Source organism: Gasterosteus aculeatus, chromosome 16, assembly GCF_964276395.1.
Source record: "Gasterosteus aculeatus chromosome 16, fGasAcu3.hap1.1, whole genome shotgun sequence".
NCBI classification, from domain to species: Eukaryota; Metazoa; Chordata; class Actinopteri; order Perciformes; family Gasterosteidae; genus Gasterosteus; species Gasterosteus aculeatus.
The window spans coordinates 7,721,064-7,745,534 of NC_135704.1; the positions used below are offsets into that span (position 1 = coordinate 7,721,064).

At 43.1% G+C, this 24,471-nt stretch overlaps 1 protein-coding gene across 2 annotated transcripts; it reads left to right on the forward strand.

Annotated features, from left to right (window-relative positions):
- The first annotated feature begins 24 nt into the window (after positions 1-24).
- Positions 25-24,376, forward strand: mgat4a (alpha-1,3-mannosyl-glycoprotein 4-beta-N-acetylglucosaminyltransferase A). 2 transcript variants are annotated; one of them, XM_040201686.2, is made up of 16 exons: positions 25-875; positions 9,269-9,442; positions 9,911-10,051; positions 14,747-14,880; positions 14,965-15,011; positions 15,640-15,753; positions 16,492-16,567; positions 17,052-17,166; positions 18,275-18,405; positions 18,500-18,607; positions 18,696-18,770; positions 19,132-19,250; positions 21,203-21,281; positions 21,532-21,592; positions 21,754-21,866; positions 21,995-24,376. In XM_040201686.2, the coding sequence occupies exons 1-16, from the start codon at positions 782-784 to the stop codon at positions 22,019-22,021; spliced, it is 1,608 nt and encodes a 535-aa protein (XP_040057620.1). In that variant the 5' UTR covers positions 25-781; the 3' UTR covers positions 22,022-24,376. The 2 variants fall into 2 exon arrangements, with proteins under 2 accessions (XP_040057620.1, XP_040057621.1); XM_040201687.2 differs by having other exon boundaries at positions 44-875; positions 9,269-9,436.
- The last annotated feature ends 95 nt before the right edge of the window (positions 24,377-24,471 follow it).

The window sequence follows — 24,471 nt, forward strand, 5'->3', positions numbered from 1 at the left end:
TAACACTATTCGTCAGATTTCTGTGCAGAACGCTCGCGCGCCCGTTGCCAAATATCGCGCGACTACGCGGCTCATTCCGTTAAACGTGCCGCCGCCGTGTGAACGGAATGAAGCCGCGTGCCCCGTTACCGCAAAAGCCACCGCAGACAAAGAAAGCGGGGATGCCCTTAACGGAGAAGAAGCCAGGACTGAACGCCTCGCGGTTGCTGCGTTGACGCGGGACCCTCGGGGGACCGGACCCGACCGCGCGCGCTGCTCGCTCATTTAAATAAAGTCATCTGTTGCCAGTCGAACCCCCGAAGAAGCGCCGTCAGACGCGATTCGAGGCGTTGCCCTTCGGACGCCGTCAGAGAGCCGCCAGCCTATCCGCGAGCATCCACCGTTACACACTGGAAATGCCCTCCACTCGCGACGACTGACTACTGCCCGTACGAAACAATTGCCATGGGTCGCGTCGGCAGCTAGCTAGCTAGTTTCCCCTCCAACGACCATGTTGTCGCGGAAGGCGGTTGACTTGTGACCGTTTGAGGAGCGGCACGAGAGGAGCCAGTCCAACGACGAGACCCGCCGAGAGCGAGGGGTGTTTCCCAGCAGAAGTCCCCGATCCATCCGGCTAACTACAGGCTTTTATCCTTATTCTTAGTATTTTACCGTTTCACGCCTCCCCCCGTCTCCCGAGCCAGTCTCAACCCCACTGAAGACGGAGCGAGAAGGAGGGAGGCAGCGCCGCTCCGGGGTCCCCCGAGTAGAGGCAGCCGAGGAGAGGCTTCGCTGAAATGAGATGAGGCTCAGAAATGGAACTGTGGCCACTGCGATTATTTTCTTCACGTCCTTCCTCAGCCTGTCGTGGTACACAGCGTGGCAGAATGGCAAAGGTGAGGTCCGACACGTCTTGTCGTCACACGTTGTTTGTTTTGTTATTTAGAAGAAGAAGCGACATCCGGAGGGGCCTCGAGGGAGTCAACACTTCCCTCAAATCGGTCCTCAACTTCACCAAGTTGGGTTATATTCTATGGTCACCTTGCAATACATTGATATAGCTACAATATATTCGACAAGCCCTCGCTGCGTTTTCCTTGTTGCCTCAATTAGGAGACAGTTGATGAAGATGAGAAGGGATCGATTAACTACTGTGGATGTTGTTAATAGATCTGGCCTCCCTACGTCACTCGCAGGTAGTTCAGCAGGTACCTACGGTACAGGTCAAAGGTTGGATATAATAAACTGTTCGATGTTCACACGATTCTTGACGCTACACTCTTATTTTTCTTGTGATATGATGTACCAATGGTATTTTCGTAATGGAGATTGATGCTGATGTTTGTGGCGATTTGCTTTCCCAAAGAGCCATTTACCCGTGTGGCATCACATCACGTATGTCCGTCACAATCACATCAAAACGAGAGAAGAGTCGTGCCTAATCCGGACCAACGAGCCTCACTGTGTGGAATACCGTTATGATGACAGATTATTTTTTTTACAGTGTTAATTTCGATTAGTCCTTTTAACGATGTGACAGGGGAAACCGCAGCAATGTTGATTTACTAGTTTGTCTTGTGTGTCTTGTGAGGCGTCAAGTGACGTCACTTGTCTGCCTCACCCACAATCGTCAACCACTTCACCGCATTCATACATTGCACAATGGGTGCCTATTTACGATCACCCTCCCTGGTGTCCTATCTTCACATGCATGTATTTTCTAAGTGCATATTTTATCCCACACGGTTCTGTTCCCTTCCTACCTCCATCAGTAAGGGAGGCGGCACAGTGTGCAACACTCCCCGAGAAAGCCATTCAATTCCACATCTGTAATCTGATAAATGTGTTTATGTAGCTTATCAAACATTGAGGCTCCATTACACCGGTTCCTGTGGCACACAACGGGCAGAGTGCCGGCTCGCCCGGGTCGACCCAATCCTAGTGGGAGAGGCTATTGGCTCTAGTTGTTTGTTATCAGCAGAGTGTAAATAATTGCAGTCTTTAGATAAATTCCAAGGCAAGTGAGGCTTTATCGCTCTAGAGCTCATCAGCTTGATGAAATATTTTTTTTTATTTTTTTTTTTAAATGGAGCCCAGTGATCCCCACTCGAGCGCGCCGATGAAATGACTTGCACTAAGCCAAGGCCAAGTGACGATGACCTCTTTGTGCTTCACCTGTTGTGATCTGTTCCAAATCTGTTGTCAGAGCAGCGATATTTAATGCATTTTGCCGGTTCGTCCACTTTGTTTTTTTGAACTCTCAGTGGTCAGTTAGTCGATAATATTGGCATATGGTGAAATGTACCACTTTATGCTGTTCGGACATGCGTGTCATTGAATCGTCAAAGATGGTGACAGGGTGATTTTTATTGCAGAAATGTGGTCTTCTAGTGGGACAAAGGGTGTACATATTTTGAGCTGTTGTATTGATGTTTTGCTGAAAGCCATAACCGTGTGACAATGAGACCGCATTCACAAAACCAGTACACCTGGATGTTATTTACACCTGTGCTTTTTCTACTGCGACGTGTTGAAATGTCTTCAGTGGAAAAAGTACTGGTCTGTATTCGTGGCATAGTGAGCTCAACCCACTGCACCTGTCACGCAAGCAGGTGAATGTCACTGGACGTCCCAGTAGGGGATTCAACCAGTTATTAACAGATGGAGAACACACAACCCTTAAGAACACCTCTGTATTTGCGTGTGGGCTGCCTCTGTGTGTTTAGTTTAAACAACATATTTTCTCATTCAAACAGGAACGGCATAAAGAAACGTGCTGCAAAAAGTCATACACAAACACAACATGACATTCAACACAATAGAAGCTCCCTTTTTGGAAAGGGCAAACGTACGGGGTGTGGTTGAGCAGCAATGACCAATGTTGGGAGTAACGCATTACTGTAATTCCACTACTTTTAGCGGTAACGAGCATGTGACGAAGTCTTTTTTTAAATAAATTAACGCAGTTACAATTACTGAGATTGAAATGAGTTCGTTACTCGCGTTACTCTCTTTTGTGACGCGAAGCGGAGGGCCGGCAAATAGTAAGTAAATAGCTGCCTGTCAGCACTAAATAGTTGTGGCCCCCAAACGTTGTGTGTCAAGAATAGTCGCCGTACGTGCACGTAAACAGCATCGCGTCGCTCATGACGAAAGACCGCATGCCCGCGGATGCTGCAGGCGCCGCTCCACGCAAACAACCACGGCTCCACTTTACACGGACTGCAGTGCAGCTGATAAACTATACTATAACTGAACTATAATATTCATTACATTTAAAAAGCAGACATAAAAGTAACTTAAGTCACTTTCCAGCGTAACTAATTAATTTTGATACACAGTAACTGGGAAGTAATTCAATTACCTTTTAAAAGAAGTAACTAGTAACTGTAACTAAATACTCATTTTCAGTAACTTGCCCAACACTGGCAATGACTATCTCTTTTGGGCCTGGAGTATTATTTTACACCCTATACTCTGTGGACAACCGTTTTTGTACAGGCCACTGACACAAATGTCTCCTTTACTGTAAAGTTGCATTCTGTTTGCACAACGCTGAGCTGCCTTTTCTGTTTACTTACACGTTTGCAGGAAATGACTCTGTACCTTTTTTGACCGATTTCTGTACTTACATCAGAGTACACAGAACTTGAATTAGTGCGTGGGATTTTTCTTTGCCCTTTTTTTAATTGCACAGGCTCCTCGCCAATCTGTGTTGTTTGTTGTTATCTTATTACGAGATGTTTGAAAACGGCGTGTCTCTTTCTGTTTCCACATACAAGGCTCTTTTTGCGTTCCATATCTTTTCTACCTGCGGCCATAAGTGGCTTCTCCTCTTGACGCTCGCTGTGGGTGTTATGAAGATGAGGCATTTCACAACCTGCTTCCGTCTTCCACAGAACACCGATCTGTGCTCTTGGCTGTATCGCACCATTCACTTCCTGTCACCGATACAACCGCTGTTTCCGGTTTCTTAAGTACATTTTCCTTTTGCCTATCCCTTCTGCTTGCGTCTTGTTCCTGGCCTGTGGTCTGCGAGGGGAGCTCTGCCAGTCAGCTGTACAAACACTCTGCAGGATGCGTACTTCTCTGTGAGAGGCCGCTCTCTGCTATCTGCCGGCGCTACATCTCAAACAGACTTTAACAATATTGGTTTTAACGCAGGATAGAAGTGAATAATAACGCAGGGGTTCAGGATGTTGGTATATAGGACGACAGTGCAATAATTCCTTTTCATGACATGTTGTTTTAGGACCAGGACATCTACGAGATGGGCCTCCTGATGATGAGGTTGGTGACACAGCAAACATGCATTTATAGCCTCCTGGTTTGTCGCCAACCTCATGTGAAGAAAATGTTTCTCTGCTAGCCTCAACATTCTGTCAATACCTCAAGTTGCTTTTCAGGATTGTTTCTGTTTCCATGTATTTTCTTTCTCCTTATTGCATTAGATTTTTACTCTCGTGCACCCCAGAGGGACCCGCACCACACTTTGGGAATCCTTAGTGCCTCCACTTTTTGAAAAAATGACTTTCTATTTCTCCATAGCTTGGGCCCCTGCACTCCTCCTCCACTGTGGTACAAGGCGTGCCTTTTCATACAATGGGCCTAAAATAGCACAAGTGATGGCAGGCACAAGGGGCCGAGTAAGCTAGCAGATAACGTGAGGCACTGGGTCAGATACATGCTTAATTAGTTAGAATGAAAGAGAATCTGGTTGGCACATTGGGGTTTCTCATTCTATGGTATATGATTGTATATAATGTATATAGAATAAGATAATCCGTACAGGATCACATCAGCAAAGTGCACACAGAGACTAGATCAAAACCGTTATCGTAATACAAAAACAAAAAAACATTACTGAAATGAAATATACAGAAATATGAAATAGTACAGACCGATATATGTAGAGAATAATATTTAAGTATGTATCCCATATGTGTATGTGCATTCAGTGTGTGCGCACTGTGAGGTACGGTAACTCCTGAGTGGCCTGGAGGGCCGAAGAGAGTAGAGAGGCCGTCTTAAGATAGAGAGGACGAGAAGAGCCCTAGATGGGATGTATGGGAGAGAAAGGATGGCAGTATGTTATTCTTTTCAGTATTTTGTTCCGTAGACACACACGCACACCTCTCTTTACCTCAGACAGCCCATACTGTGTCCAAACAGGAACAGGCGTCTTCTGCCGATAGTGAGTTATCAATCATCGTTGTTTCCCTCCACGTGCTTCTGCTCTCTTCCTGGATCTATTCATGCATGTTCCTTTCTTCTTTCTGGACCGAATTTGGCGCCGTCAAAAAGCAGCGGGGAGCTTATTGTAATCACAGCAAGCGGAGGAAGAAGAGTGGGTGTAGGTCAGAGGGAACAATGAGCCCAATATTAGGTGGCAGAATTAAGACTCTGGTTTGGAAAGTTAACTTCTTCTGATACTGTATACATCATAACCCTTTGGCTTTTTATTGTTAAAGGTGAAATGCTCGTGGTGTATTGCTAAGAAAAGAAAAGTGACAGGTTGAGACAGAGGTGTGAAGTTTCTCTTTCTGCAAACTACACAAAAGTGTTCAGGGAGTATCACTCGCCAACTCGTGGATCGACTTGCACCTCTCCTTTGGAAAGTACCACCAAAAATCCATACTGCTACTCTGTGTGTTTTGCTCTGTGTGAAGGAAAATATTGCATGACTTGAACCCAGTGAGCATAACTTTTAGCACATGGATAAGATATTTGTTTACTCTTGGATAAGACTGCAGTATTTTTTGACTTAAATTTGACTGTGGCCAGAGATCAAAACCTCTGTGGTGTGCTTGTGTCTGTTGGAAGTCATAATGGTTTAACAATCCAGCCAAATCTGTAAATAGGAGCAAAACCAACTTGTTAGAACTATTCCTGTTTTTTATTCAATGAACCTCAAATTTGTGTTCGGCACCATCTGCCCTATTTGAGCGATAACGGCCTGGTTAAATGCCTTGTGTTGCTCACAGCAGCTGCAGGGAAGAAGCACACGGCGAGCAGGTGCACCACTTCATGGTGCTCATACATGCATAATACATGGGGACATGTTTTGCATACGGGCGTCTTCTTCATAGTTTGTCTGGCAGGTGGAATCCTGCACTAGTTTAAGTTTCTTTATCCGGCAAACAAGCAGAGGCTCGGGATGAATGGAATTCACGGCTAGAATGGAGTTAGTTGTTGTTTCATTTTTTGTGTAAAATGTTCTACATACTATAGCCACAATGTTTTTTATTACATATTTCAGACGAAAATTTGCAACAAAAGAAAAGTTGCAAGGTTAAATACCAAACAAACTAAACTACCAATAGAAACTAAATGTTGTGAATGCAAAAGATCAGGAGTCAGCAAATGATTAGATTACGTTTTTTTTCTTCATCTCTGCTCATTGGCCAGCACACACTCTATTATTTATTTTTTTGTTCATATAGTCTTTGCTGTAGTAATTCGGGCAGTCCTATTTTTGGAGGGAAAACTTGCTGTTGCAACAACCATAAAAAAAACAGTATGCTGCGAGTCCAGGGCTCTCAAGTGTCACGCATTTCGCTCTTTAGACACGCACTCACGCTAAACAAGTCCTTCATCAGCACTTTTGATGAGCTAATGCGTTGACTCTTTGCACCCTGACGGGTTGGATTCCTGTAAACTTTGAATCCAACCCATCAGGGCGGGAAGTATCTACATTCTTGGGTATTTCTTCTCATTCATTGTTCTCTTCTGGGAAGTTAAGACGTGGCCTGTGGATTGATCTATGTCGTTGTGCTCGACACCTACGCCCCTTTTTTCTGAGAAAGAAACCCTGTGTGTTTTGTTTTTTGTTTTTCATTTTAGTTTCATATTTGATCTCTCCATCCATTTTGTGAGGTGATGCAATTCATAATGCCGTGACTGCTCTCTACATGAGTGGTGTTTCATCATTTGCTCTATTTTTAAGGCCTTTTTTTATTTTTCGCAGAATTAAAAGGGTGTGTGTGGCTAGAAAGTCAAACATTGAAATGTGCTAAGCATTAAATTGAGTGGCTGAGACGTGATTTTAGGAAAAGATGTTTTTAAGCCTGCCTCAGAGAAGAAGCACAGCCACTCGGCCCTTCCCCCCCACAGGGTATGCTTCTTCAAAGGAGAATAATAAGATTGTATAAATGTACTCCAGATCTCAAGTAATTGTTTAATGCATACTTTGTTCCCATTTAGTAGCCCAGTGGCTGTAAACCAGTAGAGGAGGTTCCTCAAACTATTAGTTCATACAAAATCAATTTGCTGTTGTTAGGACTTTAATTGGGTAAAAACCAAACCCCTGCTTTCATGTCCAAGTACGTAAGGACAGAGCTCTGAACCCGGCTTGTAGGAAGGTACAGGTACTTCAAACCTCGTTGGACCTGACTGATGATGTGTAGCGTGGCGCTATCTAACGTGTGCGTGCAGGCGTCATTTCTGCCATACCTCTTTCTCTAATTTGAAATTATTTATATATATATATATATATATATATATATATATATTACATGTCATTTAGCAGACGCTTTTATCCAAAGCGACTTACATTACACTTTAAACCCATGGCTTTTTCACATTTTTGCCCGGGGAGCAATTAGGGGTTAGGTGTCTTGCTCAGGGACACTTCGACATGGAACATGGGGCAGCCAGTAGAGATATATCTATATTTTATATATATATATATATAACAGAATTAATTCGGCTCTGGGATCGGCTTCTCTTTCGGCTTAGCTGGAAAAATGTCTACGTGTGGTACACTTTACGACCCTCACAGAAGTGTCTTGTTGCCATAACGGTACACAACACTCCTTGTGTTGTGTAGCACAATTTAGATTTAGAAGAAACCACATTTGCGTCTTGTTTCTCTTCCTGTGGCGCTCTGCATGTTGTCTGTTTTTAGCCGAGTGGATCCGCAGGTGCGGTTACACATCAGCAGGCTGGAGTCCCACAATCAAAGGCCTGATGGAAAGATGAAAGTCTTGTTTTTATTCTGAAGCTGCCTTTTTTATACGAGCTTCGGTCCAAATGACAACATCTGTCTGTGTGTCTTAGAAGTGAACATTTAGGAGGAACAAGGTGGTTCTGTGTGAGGGAGGGGCCGGGACAATCACTCAGTCAGAGAGCGAGTGATGGACAGAGGAAGATAAAGGGAGTCTGGGTTCTTTTGCCCTGTGGGTTTTTTTCTTAAAAGTGCACAATAAATCTACCCTCGAAGGAAGATCAGAGTGCCCGAACCTGCTTCACCTCCTGCCTCACACGCACACCGTCTTACCTTTTATGTATTTTGAAAGGCTGTACTACAAATACTGACAGTGAGGCAGGTTTGTCAACACCACACCTGTGCTTTGTTTGCTTTAAACCATTTCTCATTGTCTACCAAAATAATGAATAAAAACTTGCAAAGCAATACAATGCTTTTTTTAAAATGTATTTATTTTTATTTCCGGACTTTAAAAAAATTCATATCTGCAATAGTAACATCCAATCACTAAGCAGGTTAAATTGAACATTTGGCTTCCCAATCATCTACACAGAGAAGGCAATAGAGGACAACGGACCAACAATCTCATAAGATGTTAGGGGAAACACTGTAGGCAATAAAACTGACTGACTAGAAAGTAGCTGCTCCTGAATGCTTCATTGTCGATGATCTCATCCTCTGTGGAAAAAACCTGATACCAAATTCTGATCAGGAAATTGAAAAAGGAGCTGTGTCCCTTCCCTCAGCAGCTTGTCTCAAAGTACTCTTCAGATCCAATGCACCGCTGCTTGAACTGGTAACCTGACCCAAAAAAGTCATTTTAGGGTGCAACCTCTGAAAAATGTAGTTGCAAAAAAACTAAACATGCATCCAAGTTAAATGGGTCTGTTGCTGGTGTGGGTCCACAATCAGGAAGTGTAAAAAAAGATTGTGAATTTCCTAGAGTTGCTTTAATAACAACAAGCTGATATACAGGATTGTCTGTCGCTACCAGTGTTTAGATATACAGTACAACCACATCCGTGCTATTGATATAATTAATTTGACAATTTCTGTCATTAAAATACCTCTCACCTGTGTTTTGTGGAGCCCTGGCAGAAGGGAGCGCGCCCCCTTAGACTCCCCGTGTAGTAATCCTCCGAGCGTCCGATCGGCTTGGTCCGTCTCTGTGGTTTTTCCCGAGTGGCTGAATTTTGCACCGTGTAGCTTAAACTAAAATCGAACCGTTTTTTATTTTACTTTAATTTTCTAAAACTTTTTGTAGATCCTGCTGACGCATCCTGCTTTTTGTTTTCCTCACAGAGAAGCTGACTGCATACCAGCGGGAGTTCCATGGCTTGAAAGAGCGCCTCCGCGTGGCCGAGCACAGGACGCTGCAGCGCTCGTCGGAGCTCAACAACATCCTTGATCAGTTCAAACGGGCCATCGCCGAGACCAACAGCAGCAAAGATGCGCTCGTGAACTTCTCAGGTAACGGTAATAAAACCTTTGATTTTTATTAAATCCAACCAAACTTTCACACTGTCACAGGGACGTGTCTCTGCTATTAGCGCTCCTTCTTCTGCTGCCTTTCCATCACCTCTGGCATTGGTTCAAATCAAAATGATAGAGCTTCTTTTTCTTCCCAGAATCTGAGGGTTGTCTCAGTCAACCCTCAGATTTTGATTTAGATTCCGAAATTGTTTTTGAAGGCAGCTTTACAAAAACGTTCAGATGATACCTTTCTCACATATAATGCAAACACAAAGGTAAAATTAAATTTAAATGGATTATATGAATTTGGCCCTGCATGGGGGAATCCAGTAAGAACCTGTAATCCATCCAGTGCAGCATAAGTCCCACGCATAGACTGCAGCCTGCGAGGGGTGATCATTCCTGTCATCATTTAATAAAACAGAGAAGAGGAGAAAACCCCTTTTGTTCTTACCGCGTGTCTGTTTTCAGATGAGACACAGAAACTTCTGAAGGAGCTCGCGAGAAGGAAGCCTCTCCAGGTGCCCAATATCTACCACCACCTGCCCCACCTTCTTAACAATGAGGGCAGCCTGCATCCCGCGGTGCAGGTTGGACTCGGCCGCACAGGAGGTGAGACGGGTGTACAAACACGCACACACGCAGGCAGCAGATTCCGTACAACAGTAACCTCCATGATTAATGAGTCTATTTCTTCCGAATATGCAACCTATACAACAGAGTGACTCCTCTAGAGCAGTGTTTTTCAACCAGTGTGCCGCGAGAGGCTGTCAGGTGTGCCGTGAAAAACAATTTTTTTTTACATACTGTCACTTCATTGGTGAAAAAAAAAAAAGAGCCAACTTGTGTGTTAGTGTGTGTGTGTCGTCGCGCTGTTGGTGGTATTTTATCAAATCATGGTTTTTGTTGAAGACGACCTAGAGAGTCACGTTTTTTATTTATTTGTTTATTTATTTATTACCCCGTGCATCGCCACTGCTGCTTTTTATTGCGGACACATTTGTCCCGTATTTTCCTCCACAACTTTGTGCACCTCTCGACCGGCGTTTGCGGTGATCTCCCTCCGTGAATCCAACCCGCTTCTACAACCCGCCAATGGCGGCGTGTATAAGCGGTCATATTTACACATTTCTTCCGACAAAATTTCTTAAATCTGCTCCGTTCTCTTGTAAACATTCTTCGTTTTAATAATGCCGGTATCGGGCTATGAGAGCGGAAATGTGAGACTCTGTAAAGTTAGCGGACCAATCGCAGGCTGCGGGAGGCTTGCGTTGCTTTTGACGCAAGCCTAGAAAATGGCTCGACGCACGCAAAGACGCAAGGAGATTTTCATATCATTTCCGGTTGTTGGTGTGCCGTGAGATTTTTTTCTGTGTCTTAAGTGTGCCTTGACGCAAAACAGGTTGAAAAACACTGCTCTAGAGAGAGTTACTGCACCGGGGGAGAGAGTCATGTCTCAACAAGTTTTCCACTGGTGACTTGTTCACAACACGTATCCCCTGTGGTCGGAGCGTCGCAATAGGGTCATTGTAGAAGATTTTGTAGGGTGTAATTTCCTTTTTCTTTAGTGAGCTATACATCCTGTCTCCTTGCTGGATCACACAGAGGCTTTCCTCCTTCTGTCACAGCTCCATCTTACTTTGTATTCAGGACGTGTGCTAGCACTTAGCGTTCAAATGCTTTTCTGTAGTTTTATTGTATCCGAGGCACAATGACCTTTTTAGAAGAAGCGCCGTACAAAGGTTTACGTTAGGAGACACTGAAAGCTGAAGTCTTTGAAATAAATATTTAGCTCTTTTTATACAAATTTGTTGTTTAAGGGTTTGCTGTTATAGGCGTCTTCCATTCCTTTGACCTCTGCCATATCAAGTTCTCTCTAAGAGGATTACTTATCTGGCCTTGGAATTGTGATAGGAGGAGTGAATTTGCGCCAAGGGTTTAGGGTCTAACCCGCTCAAGTGGCGTTTCCACATTCCTAATGACAATGATCTGTGGGAAGAACGGAGGCGGCCCAGGTAAATTCAATGAATGAAAGGAAGGCGAGGCCGGTCAGGAGCAAACAGGAGTTCCTTGTCCCTGGCCCGAAGCGAGTGCGCGCTATTGTTCCCAAAGCCAACACAAAAGGAAATGCAGGGCCTGTCATTAGCAGCTCTTAGCCATTGCAAGTCCGTCTTGTTGAATAACACGTGGGCAGCCACTTGTTGCCTTTAAGACTATTTTTCCTTCTCTAGAGAGTCCAGCACTGGGAATGCGGAATTTGTTGCTTTTTTTTCCCACCAGCTTCCTGACACAAAAACTGTCAGTTGGGTTCACTTGAATGCACAATCAAGCAGGTGCTGACTGGATATCCGCCGTGGTTTAGCTTCCCTTTTTTATCCTGTTACTCATGTTTTCATTGTTGTCTACCTATGTATCTTGTGTTTCTATACGTCCCCCACACCCTTGTTTCACAACCGGTCTAAGCATATCTGACATTGGGTTATTTATAGCTGTGCAAATTAGAACATCCAATCTCTTTTAGATTGAACAAGGATTACGTGAGTAACGGTTTGGATAACCCATGGGAACGGGCGGTTGGAGGGGGGCCTGACTGAAGCCCCTTTTAGACGGAAACCCACAAAAGACCACTATTGCAAATGCAGTCTTGCTTGTTCCAAACATACGTACGGCCTTCAGCAAGCCGCCAGCTTGCTAACACAGGCCATTTTGCACACAGGGGGTACTTATGCTGTTGCCAAGCAGCTGCAGCATTTTGTTTTTTACACAAGCCAGTTATTTAACATGTCACAAGCTACAGTTGAAGATCTCTCTTTTTATTTGGAATCCGTCGTGCTGCTGGTTCTTGTGTGGTGCCTTAAGCAAAATGAAGACCAGGGTTGAGCAACCACATTAGTGGATATGCTGTTTATAAAGTGTCTGGTTAGTAATTTTGCCATGTTAATGTTGCCTATACGTTACATTATGATACCCATTGAAGTTAAGTATGATCTCCATTTACATTAAAATGTCACAGATCTGACATTTCATATACACTCACGGGCCACTTTATTAGGTACAACTTGCTAGTGAAAAGTTGGACCGGCCTTTTGCCTACACAACGTCTTTGTGGCTTACTTTCAACTTTACAAATCAATGTTTCCTGTGTCTGAAAAATCTTGCATCTTTTTGTACAACCTATATAAGGGGAAGTGAGAGCGCACTTCTACCACGCCCCGGGTGTTTGAGATTCCCTTTATCAAACAAACCTCTTTCTTTGTTCGATAGATAAGAGACTATAAATTTAGCATGTACTAACAATTTTCGCAAAAAGGAAAGGATTTTTATTTGATTTTGACCCACTCTGGGATCATGTTTACACGCACACAGTGTGCGTCGGGCTTTGTAAGAGCACGACAGTAAAAACCATCTATCTTAAAATACAGCACCCAAAGTATTCTGGAAGCGGCCAGAAAGTTTCAGTGATCGTAAGTCTGACTAACGGACCAGGTAGGAGAATTTAGCAGAGCTTCTGGCTCCGAGGCCAGCGCTTAGTGTCAGCTAGAGGAGAGGCAGAGAAAACACACAAACATCCCAATGACAGTAAAAATAAATACAGGTAGGGTTGGGTCTCTGTAAACACAGATGCTTCCTTTGGGTGATGATTTAGAGGGATTCTTTTTATATGACTATATACACACTGTTTGCGAGAAAACCTTTTAACCGATAGTTCAAAAGAGAACGCTTCAGCTTAAGCGGATTCATTTAATCTCAAAAGCAAACCTGTTACATTAAATTCAATAAATGAAATGAATATAATTTTTTTAAAATACTTTTATAGGTTAATTGTGGGTGTTATTTGATGGCATCCTTCCCACTTCAGAGCAATGACCTTGTATCGTCAGTGGCTTCTTCCTTTGATACAAACTGGAGCCCTAAATATCAGGAAAACCATCACATGCTAGTTTAAGCAAACAATCAAGCACCTTAAATGTTTTTGCTGATAAGATGGAGACTCAACAGAAATGCAGATTGCTGTTTTGTTTCCTCTGAAGGACATAAAAAGGTCGTCTGAGTGCAGCGACAAGGCCGATCGAGGGACACGGGAAGGGGCCGTGTTTGAGTCGGCCCTTCCCTTCTCTGCATTTTCACGCATTACCGCTCTTTCACTGTCTGCCATCTTCCCTTATTCTGTCGCTCTCCGTCTCTCTTCCTTCCTCCCACACGGCCCTTTCATCCCCGACCTACTTTTTTGCTCGCTATACGACACGGAGCTTAGCGCTAGAAACACAAAGCAAAACTGGGACAGATTCTCCACGCCGCACCGATCACTCTGCCCCCTTGCTCGAGTCCACTGCGCTGCTCACCCATTCTGCACCTCGGGTTTGTGCCCCCACATCAGCTCAGTCAGCATGTTCCCACTTTGTAAACTCTGAAACACACACATATGAACGCATTGACCTGGATCCATAAACTTTACAACTATAACTATTCCTATAAAGCAAGATGTCTGTGAACGCCATTGCACATTCATGCAAAATTAGATTCAGAATCACCACCTGTTTTGAAAGCAGAACTGGGCAAAGTAAAACACACACACACACACATACCGAGGAAGAGAAAGCACACAGGCTCGTAGTCAAACAATCTGAACAATCTTTATACCGTTGAAGAAACCCCACACTCATTGCATTGTAGTTGCTCGGCTCGCTCATCCCCTCACTTTCCCTGGTGAAAGTGATCCTTGTATCCTAGTGAATAAAAGGAAGTCCTTTTGTGTCTGCAACAGTCTGTGACTCTCTCTACCCCAAAGAAGAGGCTGTCTGTTTGTCCTCTACCAGGGATGACAATAGTCACTCTTTCCAAGTCCTATTGTTGTCTCCTAGGCTCCATGTATGAAATGAGTTGGTTTTGCGTCTCACAGAGTAACAATATAATCTTGATTAGAGATCAATTCTGTCCTCTAGTTTCTCCTTGCGCTTGTGCTGTTTGCTCTGCTGGTAGAACAAGCTCATGAAGTAATTTAGCAATGTGTTGCAGATCTATAGATCTGAAGTCCAAATATTATTGGCTTTTTGTAATGATCCATTGACTCTTTTTTTTCACATAGATGGTGTATTATTGTAGCTTAAAGACACTTCTTTAATAACACGCCCCATGTTTGTGCATATTCATATCACTATCTGTCAGTGGGAAAGATGACCGATAGGCATGGATTTCTGCTCTTATGGATTTTGTCAGACTTATAACGAGCAACAATTATTTGGTTTTTAAATCGGCACCTTTTGCAGCCTTTGTATTTTCTGTTCTAACCTCAGACTTCCTCCTCAGTTACCATGGTGATGGGGATCCCCACAGTGAGGCGGAAAGTGAAGTCTTATCTGTCAGAGACGCTGCGTTCGCTCATAGACAAGCTGTCACCAGAGGAGAAACTTGACTGCGTCATTATAGTCTACGTTGGGGAGGTGAGACCGCACGATGCTTCTGCACAAGGACGTAAGAACTGCTGGGAAAAGGTCTGACGAGTTTTCCTTGTTTTGTCTCCGCAGACTGACGTGGACTACGTTCACAGCGTGGTTGCTGGTCTGGAGAAAGAGTGAGTTCATGCGTTTCCTTCCGTACAGAAAGGCAATCCTCAGCAGTGCGAACGCACAAACCTGGTCTTAAAGCGTGTGCTCATCCCATTTTTTTTGCCTAAATTTGTTTGTACTTTACAAACAAGCTTGTGTCACACTGTGCATACACAAATGAGGCCCACCTGTCTTAGCATGGTCTATCTGTCCTATCTGGTCTCTAAGGAGCTTCTACCCACACCACCAATTTCTAGGGCCACGGAATGTTGGATGTTTAGCTAAGGTTAATCAGTAACCAACCGGTTAGTTGGTATCCTATAAACAGGCATCCAGGGCATTTCTCTGATTCCAGCTGAGCTCCAAGCAGGTGTTAACGTGGCATATCTAGCCAAACTGGATGATGTACAAGGCTCATCTTTTGTTTTGCCATCATCACAAATGAGGAAGCCCCCAGGGAGAGTGACCCACATTAGCACAGCGGTAACAATAGCATCGAAATGACCTGTAATGAATTTTATGGTGACATTAAATGCAGAAAACCTTTTTTGGGCGCAATTTGAGAACATTTCTACACACTGTATCTGTGACTGAGTGAGAGTGGAAGGATGTGGTTGTGTGCTTCACCATATCAACATGACACTCTATCCTCAGGTTTTCTACGGAGCTGACTTCAGGCCTGCTGGAGGTGATCTCCCCGCCAGCTGCCTATTACCCCGAACTCGCCAACCTCAAAGAGACTTTTGGAGACTCCAAAGAGCGAGTCAAGTAAGCGTGATGTAGCTAAGCCATCTGTATGTTTACTGCTCTGACGTCCATTCGGATTCAAATGCGATAAAACATCATTATGGTTATGGAGGTGAAACTACTCCGGAGAGAAAATAAATGCAGGAGCGCTGTGCAGAAGGATGAGTCAGGGGGGAAGTGGGAGGCGGTGAGCAGGCAAGAGCTTTTAGGTAGGCTGACTAGGTACTTAGTATTCCACAGGCATTTCTCAAAGTCAGATCAAGGTCATCAGCAGCAGCCTGTATCTCTTTCTCTCTGTAGTGCTCCCTCCAGTTATCCTCTGTACTAACTACTCGTTAGAAGTAGCTGACTGCTGGCTTCATTAGAAATCAGTTGATGTTGTATTTTTTGCTTCCTACTTTCAGTACGTGCTGTGCTAACACCCTTTAGACACAGAGGATTCTATTACTGTTTGTGGGTGTTTGGGAGTGTAGATGTTTGTCCATGATCATATCTGTATTATAATCATCTCACGCACACACACACACACACACACACACACAACCCCCAGGCTGAGTGTAAGTGCATTTGTTTGCACACCTGTTGAGTTTCCAAAAGCATCTGATGCTCAGTGTACCTGGCAATTCCTCATTTGCACAATTTACCTTTCCACGTGTGAAGCTGTGTGTCTTCATCAAAGAGGGAAACTTTTAAGTTGGGGGATTTGACTTTTCCTTACTCTGTAGTTTCATGTGTGTCAATGGCTTCTTTCTCTTTTAGATGGCGAACCAAGCAGAATCTGGACTATTCCTTCCTGATGATGTATGCTGTGAGCAAAGGAGTTTATTATGTCCAGGTATGCCCTCAGATAGATGAGTGAATTGATTCCATAGCAACTTGTTGGGGTACATTTTAGGAATGCCTCAGTGTCTGTTACAAAGCTGGTCAGGTGCAAAACCTATTAAGTGTTTGCTTTTAGGCTCTGTCATAAGACATGTCTGTCGTAAGACTTCCTCTGCTCTTATCGGTCTTCTTATCTAAACTAGGCTTCCAATTTGAGAATGTTTCTATAAAAGCCTTCATTACTTTCACTGTATTTTTAATCACCATCATTCGGTCATGTCATTTCCATTTGTTGCTCTCACCTGCAGGGAAGAGGTACTGTCTGCCTTGCATGTACTCTGAGCTAGTTTGGCGACATAGAAGTGCTTCTTAGCTCGGTTCTGAATGCAGTCCCTGAGTGAACGTAGAGGAGTCTCCCATCCGCCCCTCACCCGCTCATTCCTCAACTCTTAAGGCATTTTTGGCAGACATGTCTGTCTGTGCCCTTGTTCCTTCAGCTGGAGGATGACATTGTGGCCAAGCCCAACTACTTTGCCACGATGAAGAACTTTGCCTTGCAGCTCTCGTCGGAGGACTGGATGATCCTGGAGTTCTCTCAGCTGGGCTTCATTGGTACAATACATAAAGCATGTGATTATTACTTTGTATTCGGGCTGTCAAAATTAACGCGTTAATGTATGCAATTATTGTGGCCGAGATTAATGAAAAAAAACAACCTTCATTTTAACACCTTTGACGCAGTCAATGAGATCAGAGAGACCGAGACGGTAGTTGAGAATGGAGAGCGCTTTTTGCATTTGAAGTAAAACAAACCGAGGCGAGACATACAGCAGAGAACTGTGCAGAGGAATTCCTCCACGTGTCAAACAGAAGGGGGGGGGAGTGGCCAACGGACCACTTTAGGCACCGCTAGGCTAACTAGCTGCTAGGCTACTTCCATGTCAAGGTCTACCCTAAAACTGCATGATGAAAAATAGAGGGAGAAAACTGTGGTCCTCCACGACACAGTCTGCAGAGGACCACCACTGTTTCCCTAAAAGACGGGGGCTTGGACAAAGGTCCTGGCTAAATGTTGGGAGTGTTGGCGCTTCAAACACAGCCGGTCAAATAATGGAGAGTTGAGAGCAAAGTGCACGAGGACGGCAGGAAGAGTAGCTAGTTGAACATGTTCCACCCGGTGGGATTCTGCTTTGGAGATAAACAAATGTGTGTAGTTTTGTGTTTAAAAAAAAATACAATTCAACAACCGTGTCTAAAATACCCGTTACTCATTACTTATAAAATGTTGTCTTCAGAAGAAAAAATAACTTTTAATCACAATTATTTTCAAAATGGGAGATTAGTTTATTTTTGTACTCTTACTTACTTAATTGCCCTTCTCTGTATCCACTGGAGGTCTGTCAAATGATACAAAAACTGCAAAGTCACCCGCTTGGCAAAGCATTCACACGCTGTGACATGTTGGATTTCTGATAAACAGTAAATTGCACCATTGATTTGCAGCAGCGAGTACAGATAGCCATTATATTGATGGACCTAGAGTCATTGAAAAGTAACAGTTTAAGCACATCACTACACCATGAAAATGAGGAATGAGTACAATTTTAGTGCAAGCTAAACGATAGAACAAAAAAAGCTGTTTTTGTTGAGTGTAATGGTTTAATCATCTCTCTGTCGAACCAACGAATGTCTGTAAATCCCCTGATTCTCTTTCCCACAGGAAAAATGTTCCAGGCTCCGGACTTGAACCTCATTGTTGAGTTCATTTTCATGTTCTACAAGGAGAAGCCCATTGATTGGCTGCTGGACCATATTCTCTGGGTCAAAGTCTGCAATCCTGAGAAAGATGCGGTACACATGCAAGGCGATGACTGTAGACTTGGGTGTCATTGTTAGGGGAACGAGGGTCATTCCTCCCTTGACTTTTTTTTTTTCCCCTTTAAAGAAACACTGCGAGCGGCAGAAGTCCGGCCTACGGGTGCGTTTCCGACCCTCCCTGTTTCAACACGTGGGACTCCATTCTTCTCTTGCCGGAAAGATCCAAAAACTCACAGTCAGTCTCAAGGCCTCACAGTTGGTTATTCGCCACAAGGTTTTTCCTGTGTAGAAATGTTGGTTTCCCTTTCTGTTGCTGTCTGTAGGACAAGGACTTCCTGAAGCCGCTGCTCCATAAGATGCACGTCAACCCCCCGGCTGAGGTGTCCACTTCAGTGAAGGTATCCTGCCACTGAAATATATTTGATCTGGATCTTTACTTTACAGTTGGTTATCATTTCAATCTGCTGACTGGTGGGATTGTATGCACAAATTAGAGTGTATGTGTGTGTGTATATATATATATATATATATATATACACTAAGTGTATAATGCAAATTGCCTAAACATAAAGTGACACAAAGGTATGCCTGCATGTTTTAATCAGACGTGTGTCGTTGTCGTCCTTGTAGTGTATATATTAATTATTATTCCTGTCTAGAATCTAATTCACTAAAATAATAATAAGAAGCACCAATCAATTTATAAGCCCTAAAAGCAATGATAAAGGTGGAAACAAAGATGTGTTCTATGTTCCACAGGTGTATCAGGGTCACACGCTAGAGAAGACGTACCTAGGAGAGGACTTCTTCTGGGCCGTCACTCCTACTGCCGGAGACTACGTCCTCTTCAAATTTGACCGACCTGTTAGCATAGAGAAGTACGTACTAAGGGCATAATGGGACTGAAGCGTCGTATTGCTTGTATTCAAATCATTTATTACATTACATTACATGTCATTTAGCGGACGCTTTTATCCAAAGCGACGTACAATAAGTGCATTCAACCATAGGGTACAAACTCAGGAGAACAAGAAACAAGAAAGTGCAACTTCCTCAAATAAGCCAATTTACAATTTGCTATAGATGAGTGACGTTACAAGTACAATTTAACTGCTACAATTTGTTAGTCTTTTAGTCGAGGTAGAGTCTGAAGAGGTGTGTCTTTAGTTTGTGGCGGAAGATGTGAAGGCTCTCTGCGGTCCTGGTGTCTTCAGAGAGCTCGTTCCACCATTTCGGTGCAAGGACAGCGAAGATGAGCATTACATTTCCACATACGGGCACATGCAAAAATTGCTTCACTTTTCATCTGCTTGTGGTGAATCAGGTTTAGCTTCAGTGCGTGTGCGTCTTCAGGGATCAGGCTGCGCTAATGAGAGTGCTCTAAAATAAGCATTCTCAGGGCCAGCCTCCTACCCTCGGTGGGGCCGGGGTAGAGTGGGAGAAAGACAGCGACTATAAAGCAAGCTGATAGCGAAATTCACAGTGTGAATCAGAGCAGACCTGAAAGGGATGCTGATATTTGGCTATAGGGATATTCATTTTATGACGAGGAATGTATCCACTGCTCTCTTAAGGATAATGTACAGTCAGCGAGAAAAGTGTGCGAGACTGTCAGTCACTCTTCTGTCTGCATTTGCATTGCACCTATTTGAACCAGTGTAATGGCGTGTTTGAGATCTTATCTCATCAGCAGTTGGTCGGGGGAGACAAAAGGCTTTATAATCTGTCACTGTCTTTGTCTCCGGCTGGCATTCTTCCCCCGTCGCCTACTCTCCGGCTGGTTAACATTTAACACAAATCCGGTAAATCCAGTGCACAGCGGTATGAAAAACCTAGTTTAGCGATAAAGTAAAGGATACACGTTCATATCTTCTTTAAACCTCGCCAGCAAAGTCCAAGCAAGACTCTGTTTAAAAAAAGACTCAAATTGGTGATTCTCAACAGGTACTGTGACGAAGAGAGAAGGTGATTGGTTTAACTACTCAGCACTATATATATGTTCTATTGCATTTAGTATATATAATGTATATGGTATATCATTGTTATTATTAAATAAATATTATTATTCTTAGTATGTGTATATGTATATAAATATATATATATATATATACATGTTATAGGTATGTTTGCAGGGATATGCATGTGGTCTGTTTGTTTTTGTGATTGGATATTTGTGAAGTGTATGCGTGGTATGTGGGTGTATTATGTAGTATTCTGTGTGGGTACAGGCTGAAGAGCAGTTGAAAAGGGGTGGGACATCAAATAAGTGTCATGCTTCTTCCCACTCCTTTTTTTCCGAACAGTTTTCTTTTTTCTGTTGTGTCTTAGCTCTTTGTTCTATTTTTATTTTTTTTTATAATTTGTATTTTCTTTGTGTGTACAAGTAGTAACATTTTTTCCCCTTTTTATACATGTTCGAAGAAAAAAAAAAAAAAAAAAAAAAAAAACTTGAATCCAAATCGTGACCCAAAGGAGAAAAAATAAACCTGCATGGCATTAACTGACATTCCTCAGCCGGTTAAAGCAGATTATGCACTGGAATTTGTGTTCAAAGCTTGTAGCCATAACATAAATATGAGATCTGAGATATAATAATATATATCCCACTAACTGTTAACCCCTGATATTAATGACGTTCCTGAACAAGTACACAAGAGATCAATCGCCAAACAGTAAATTGATCGTTTACATTCAACCCCATTGCATGGTCTCTATTGCACAATGCAAGAATGGGCCGCGTGCACCTGAGTGGCAGCTACAATATGGCAAAGTGCAAAAATACTTATCCATGCTCTTAAATGTTTAAATGAATGCTTGACTTGATTGGCAGGTTCCTGTTTCGTAGTGGTAATCAAGAGCACCCAGGGGACAAGATCCAGAACACCTCAGTGGAAATACTGCCTGTTTCGGTAGGGACACACACACATTCTGTCACAGGCTGTGCAAACGGTTTTGATCCAATTACATTGAGTGGTAGCTCGTAGTGACGTAGCATATTGATTTATTGACAAGAATGTGAGGGTGACAGAGTTGCTCGCTGCGCCAGAGGGGATACATTTTGACATTGTGATTTACGCTGCTAGTCGAGGCCCAGATGTTGGCGTCTGCTCATTTGAAAAATCATTCACTTCTCCCCTTTTCAATGTGTTCATATCTTAGGAACCTGGACCGCAGACCAAAGAGAAGTATAAGCGAACTGAAGACCGCTTTTACAGGATTGGTAAGTGAATTTAACTGTGTGTGCACTGAAAAGTGCATTGTGAAAAAACCCTAAGCAGCTTATACAACACGCTTCAGTCAATATTTGCATTGTTCTTCTGTTTCTGAGCTTTTTAAAAAAAATGTACCCAAATTAATTACTGGCTCTTTATTAACACACAGGTCAGTTTGAAAAGGGTGTGGCCGAAGGTGCTGTAGATCCTTCATTCAATCCCATCATAGCCCTTCGGCTTTCAGTTCTCAAAGACTCAGCGGTGTGGGCCATCCTCAGTGAAGTAAGCCAATCGCACACCATGCCCGTTCTTCTCCCCTCCAATCCAAAAAAACAAGCCAGTATCTCCAGATGCATACTGCCTCTGTTTTCATCCAGTAACCCACGTGGTGCTTCGCTTTCCTCCTGCAGATACATATAAAACGGCTAGCTGGCTGACTGTTCTGGAGCAGGCACATGGATCGTGGCCCCCGGGGGACCAAAATGTCATAGATTGATTGCGCGAGGCCTCTGGACAGCCACCAATCAGCAGTGAAGCCAGGAGAGCCCACAAGAGTTGCCCGTCTAAGGAACGCCACCTCACTGTCCCTCGCTAATGTACTTTGTTTTGCTTTTCATCAATAGATTTCTCCATTTTTCTTTTTTTGTCTGCATCACTCTTGTGCTCTTAATCTTTTGTAAGAATGTGAGTACTACTGTCCTAAAGAACAACCGTGGGGTGTGTGTGACGACATCTGTTCCGCGCTCCGCTTCTCAAAGTGACTTGTTCAGCAGCTTTGAACTCAATCGGGTTTGAGTTGACTGGGACGAAGGACCATCACATCAGGGGAGGCCCAGTAACCTGGCCACTGGTGCAGATCCTCTTCCTGTTACTCAATGTTGCCATCTCCGGGCAAGCTGGGGCCATTGCACTGTCACTATTGCCTCTACGAAAGCCCACAATGGTCGAGCATGTTGTGCTCACTAATGGCCATTTGTCCTCGGTTCTCGACTGAGGTATCGGCACACCGGCCGAAACCACAATGTTTCCCCCACTCGCAGTATTGTCTGCAGCTACACTCAAATACTCCACTTGTCCTTGAAAATCAGGATGAGCTCACTGCAGCCAGTCAATAACAACTTGTACACACAACACCGTAGGCCAGATTCCATGGTAACTACCCCAATCCATCAAGAGAAATACCATGACACTTGATCTATCTCACCTCCTGTCGGACAGGCCGTGTAAGACCTCTGTGTCCGTTTCTAGTAAACCAATCAGATATTGCCTTGGCGTCATTTTCCTCAAGCAATATATTGTTATATTGATATATTATTATTATTAACAGCTTTGACGATCGATGAAGGTGACTTAATTTATTTGAAATAAATCTTTAATTTGTACAAGAGGTAAAATATATTTTTATTCTATTAAGATGTTTATGCTAGTTCAGAGTCTGTTTTATTTGCTGATTCTTTTTTCTGATATGCTATTATACTTTATTCCAGCTACTTGCTGTCTGAAGGGTGCAGGTAGCTTGGTTCAACCTGTAACAGTTTATTCTCACTTGAGGCTAAAAGTTACAATCCATTTGGACTTGGTAGAGTCCGAATGGAAGGAGATTTGTGAATAGACGAAAGGTTCTCTTGAAGTTAGAAATTAGAAAGAATGTGCCTTATATCCAGGTCCCTTGAACTTGTCTCTGCAACATTATTCCAATCTCTCACTCTTGCCTAGACTTTGATTGAGGGATATTCTAATATTTTTTTAAATGACACTGTCCAAATATTGACTGGTGTTACCCTAAGTCAAAATGATAATAGAGACTGGGATTTTGTACCAGATTAACCATCTGAAACGGCATGTTTTGCACTGCTTTTTCACTATTTTTGTTATCACCACATGCTTCACCATTGTACTTAAACTTTCCATCCCAGAAAAGATGCCCATTTCACAGACTCATCCAAATCTACATAACAATCTTTTGTTTAATTGAGTATCTGTTTTTTGCGATTGGACAAAATACAATGACTTCTGATTATTGCCAAGTGAGCCTTTTGTTGTGTGATTTGGCCTTTGTAATGTAGTACTTTAACTGATTGCCAATATTTAAAAAATCAATGAACATTTGTCTTATTTCCTCCAGTCTTTCTCTCCTCGTTAAGTAGTTTATTGAAATTCACTTGACATGTTTAGTACTTTGTGTGTGCGTGTGTGTGTGTGTGTGTGTGTGGCTAATGGTTTGAGCAGAAGCCACATCGCCCAAGTGTATCAAAGGTGGCAGGGAAGTGCCTTTTGGTTGAATAGATTTTTTGCTAATCATGTTCACGTGCATGATTATTATTTGCAGTTATCAATGTATTTCAGGCTGACTGGCTGATCAAAATCAGCCATGTCAGAGCTGTACTCAAGAAAACGACCTTGAAGTTGAAAGCTGGATTTCTGCCTCTTCATTAGATCATTTTGCTTTTTTGGTAGAAGATGCGAGTAAGCCGCCTCCAATATTTTGAAAGGGGAAATACATTTCCAGTGCCGCTAGCAGGATTGGCTTCTCCCGCTGTTTTGGTGTCCACATACAGACAAAGTGAATGCATGAAAACGGCATGAACTGTGATGCGTCTCTCTCTCCTTCCCATTGTATTATTGGAAAGTGGACTATTGGGGAGAGAAAAAGGAACTCTTCACTTAATTGACAGACAAATGCACCCATCAGTTCATGTGCCTTCATCATGTACATGCGTATGTCTGCCATTGATGTTTTTGAATTCATTTTTCATGGACATCCTTGAAATAAATGATACAAGTTATAGCCATTTTCCTTGTTTTTATTTTGTTCTACTTTTACCTTTACTCATGCCATCTGCATTGTCAGGTTTTTATTTAATAGCTGTAAGGTAATTCTATAGCC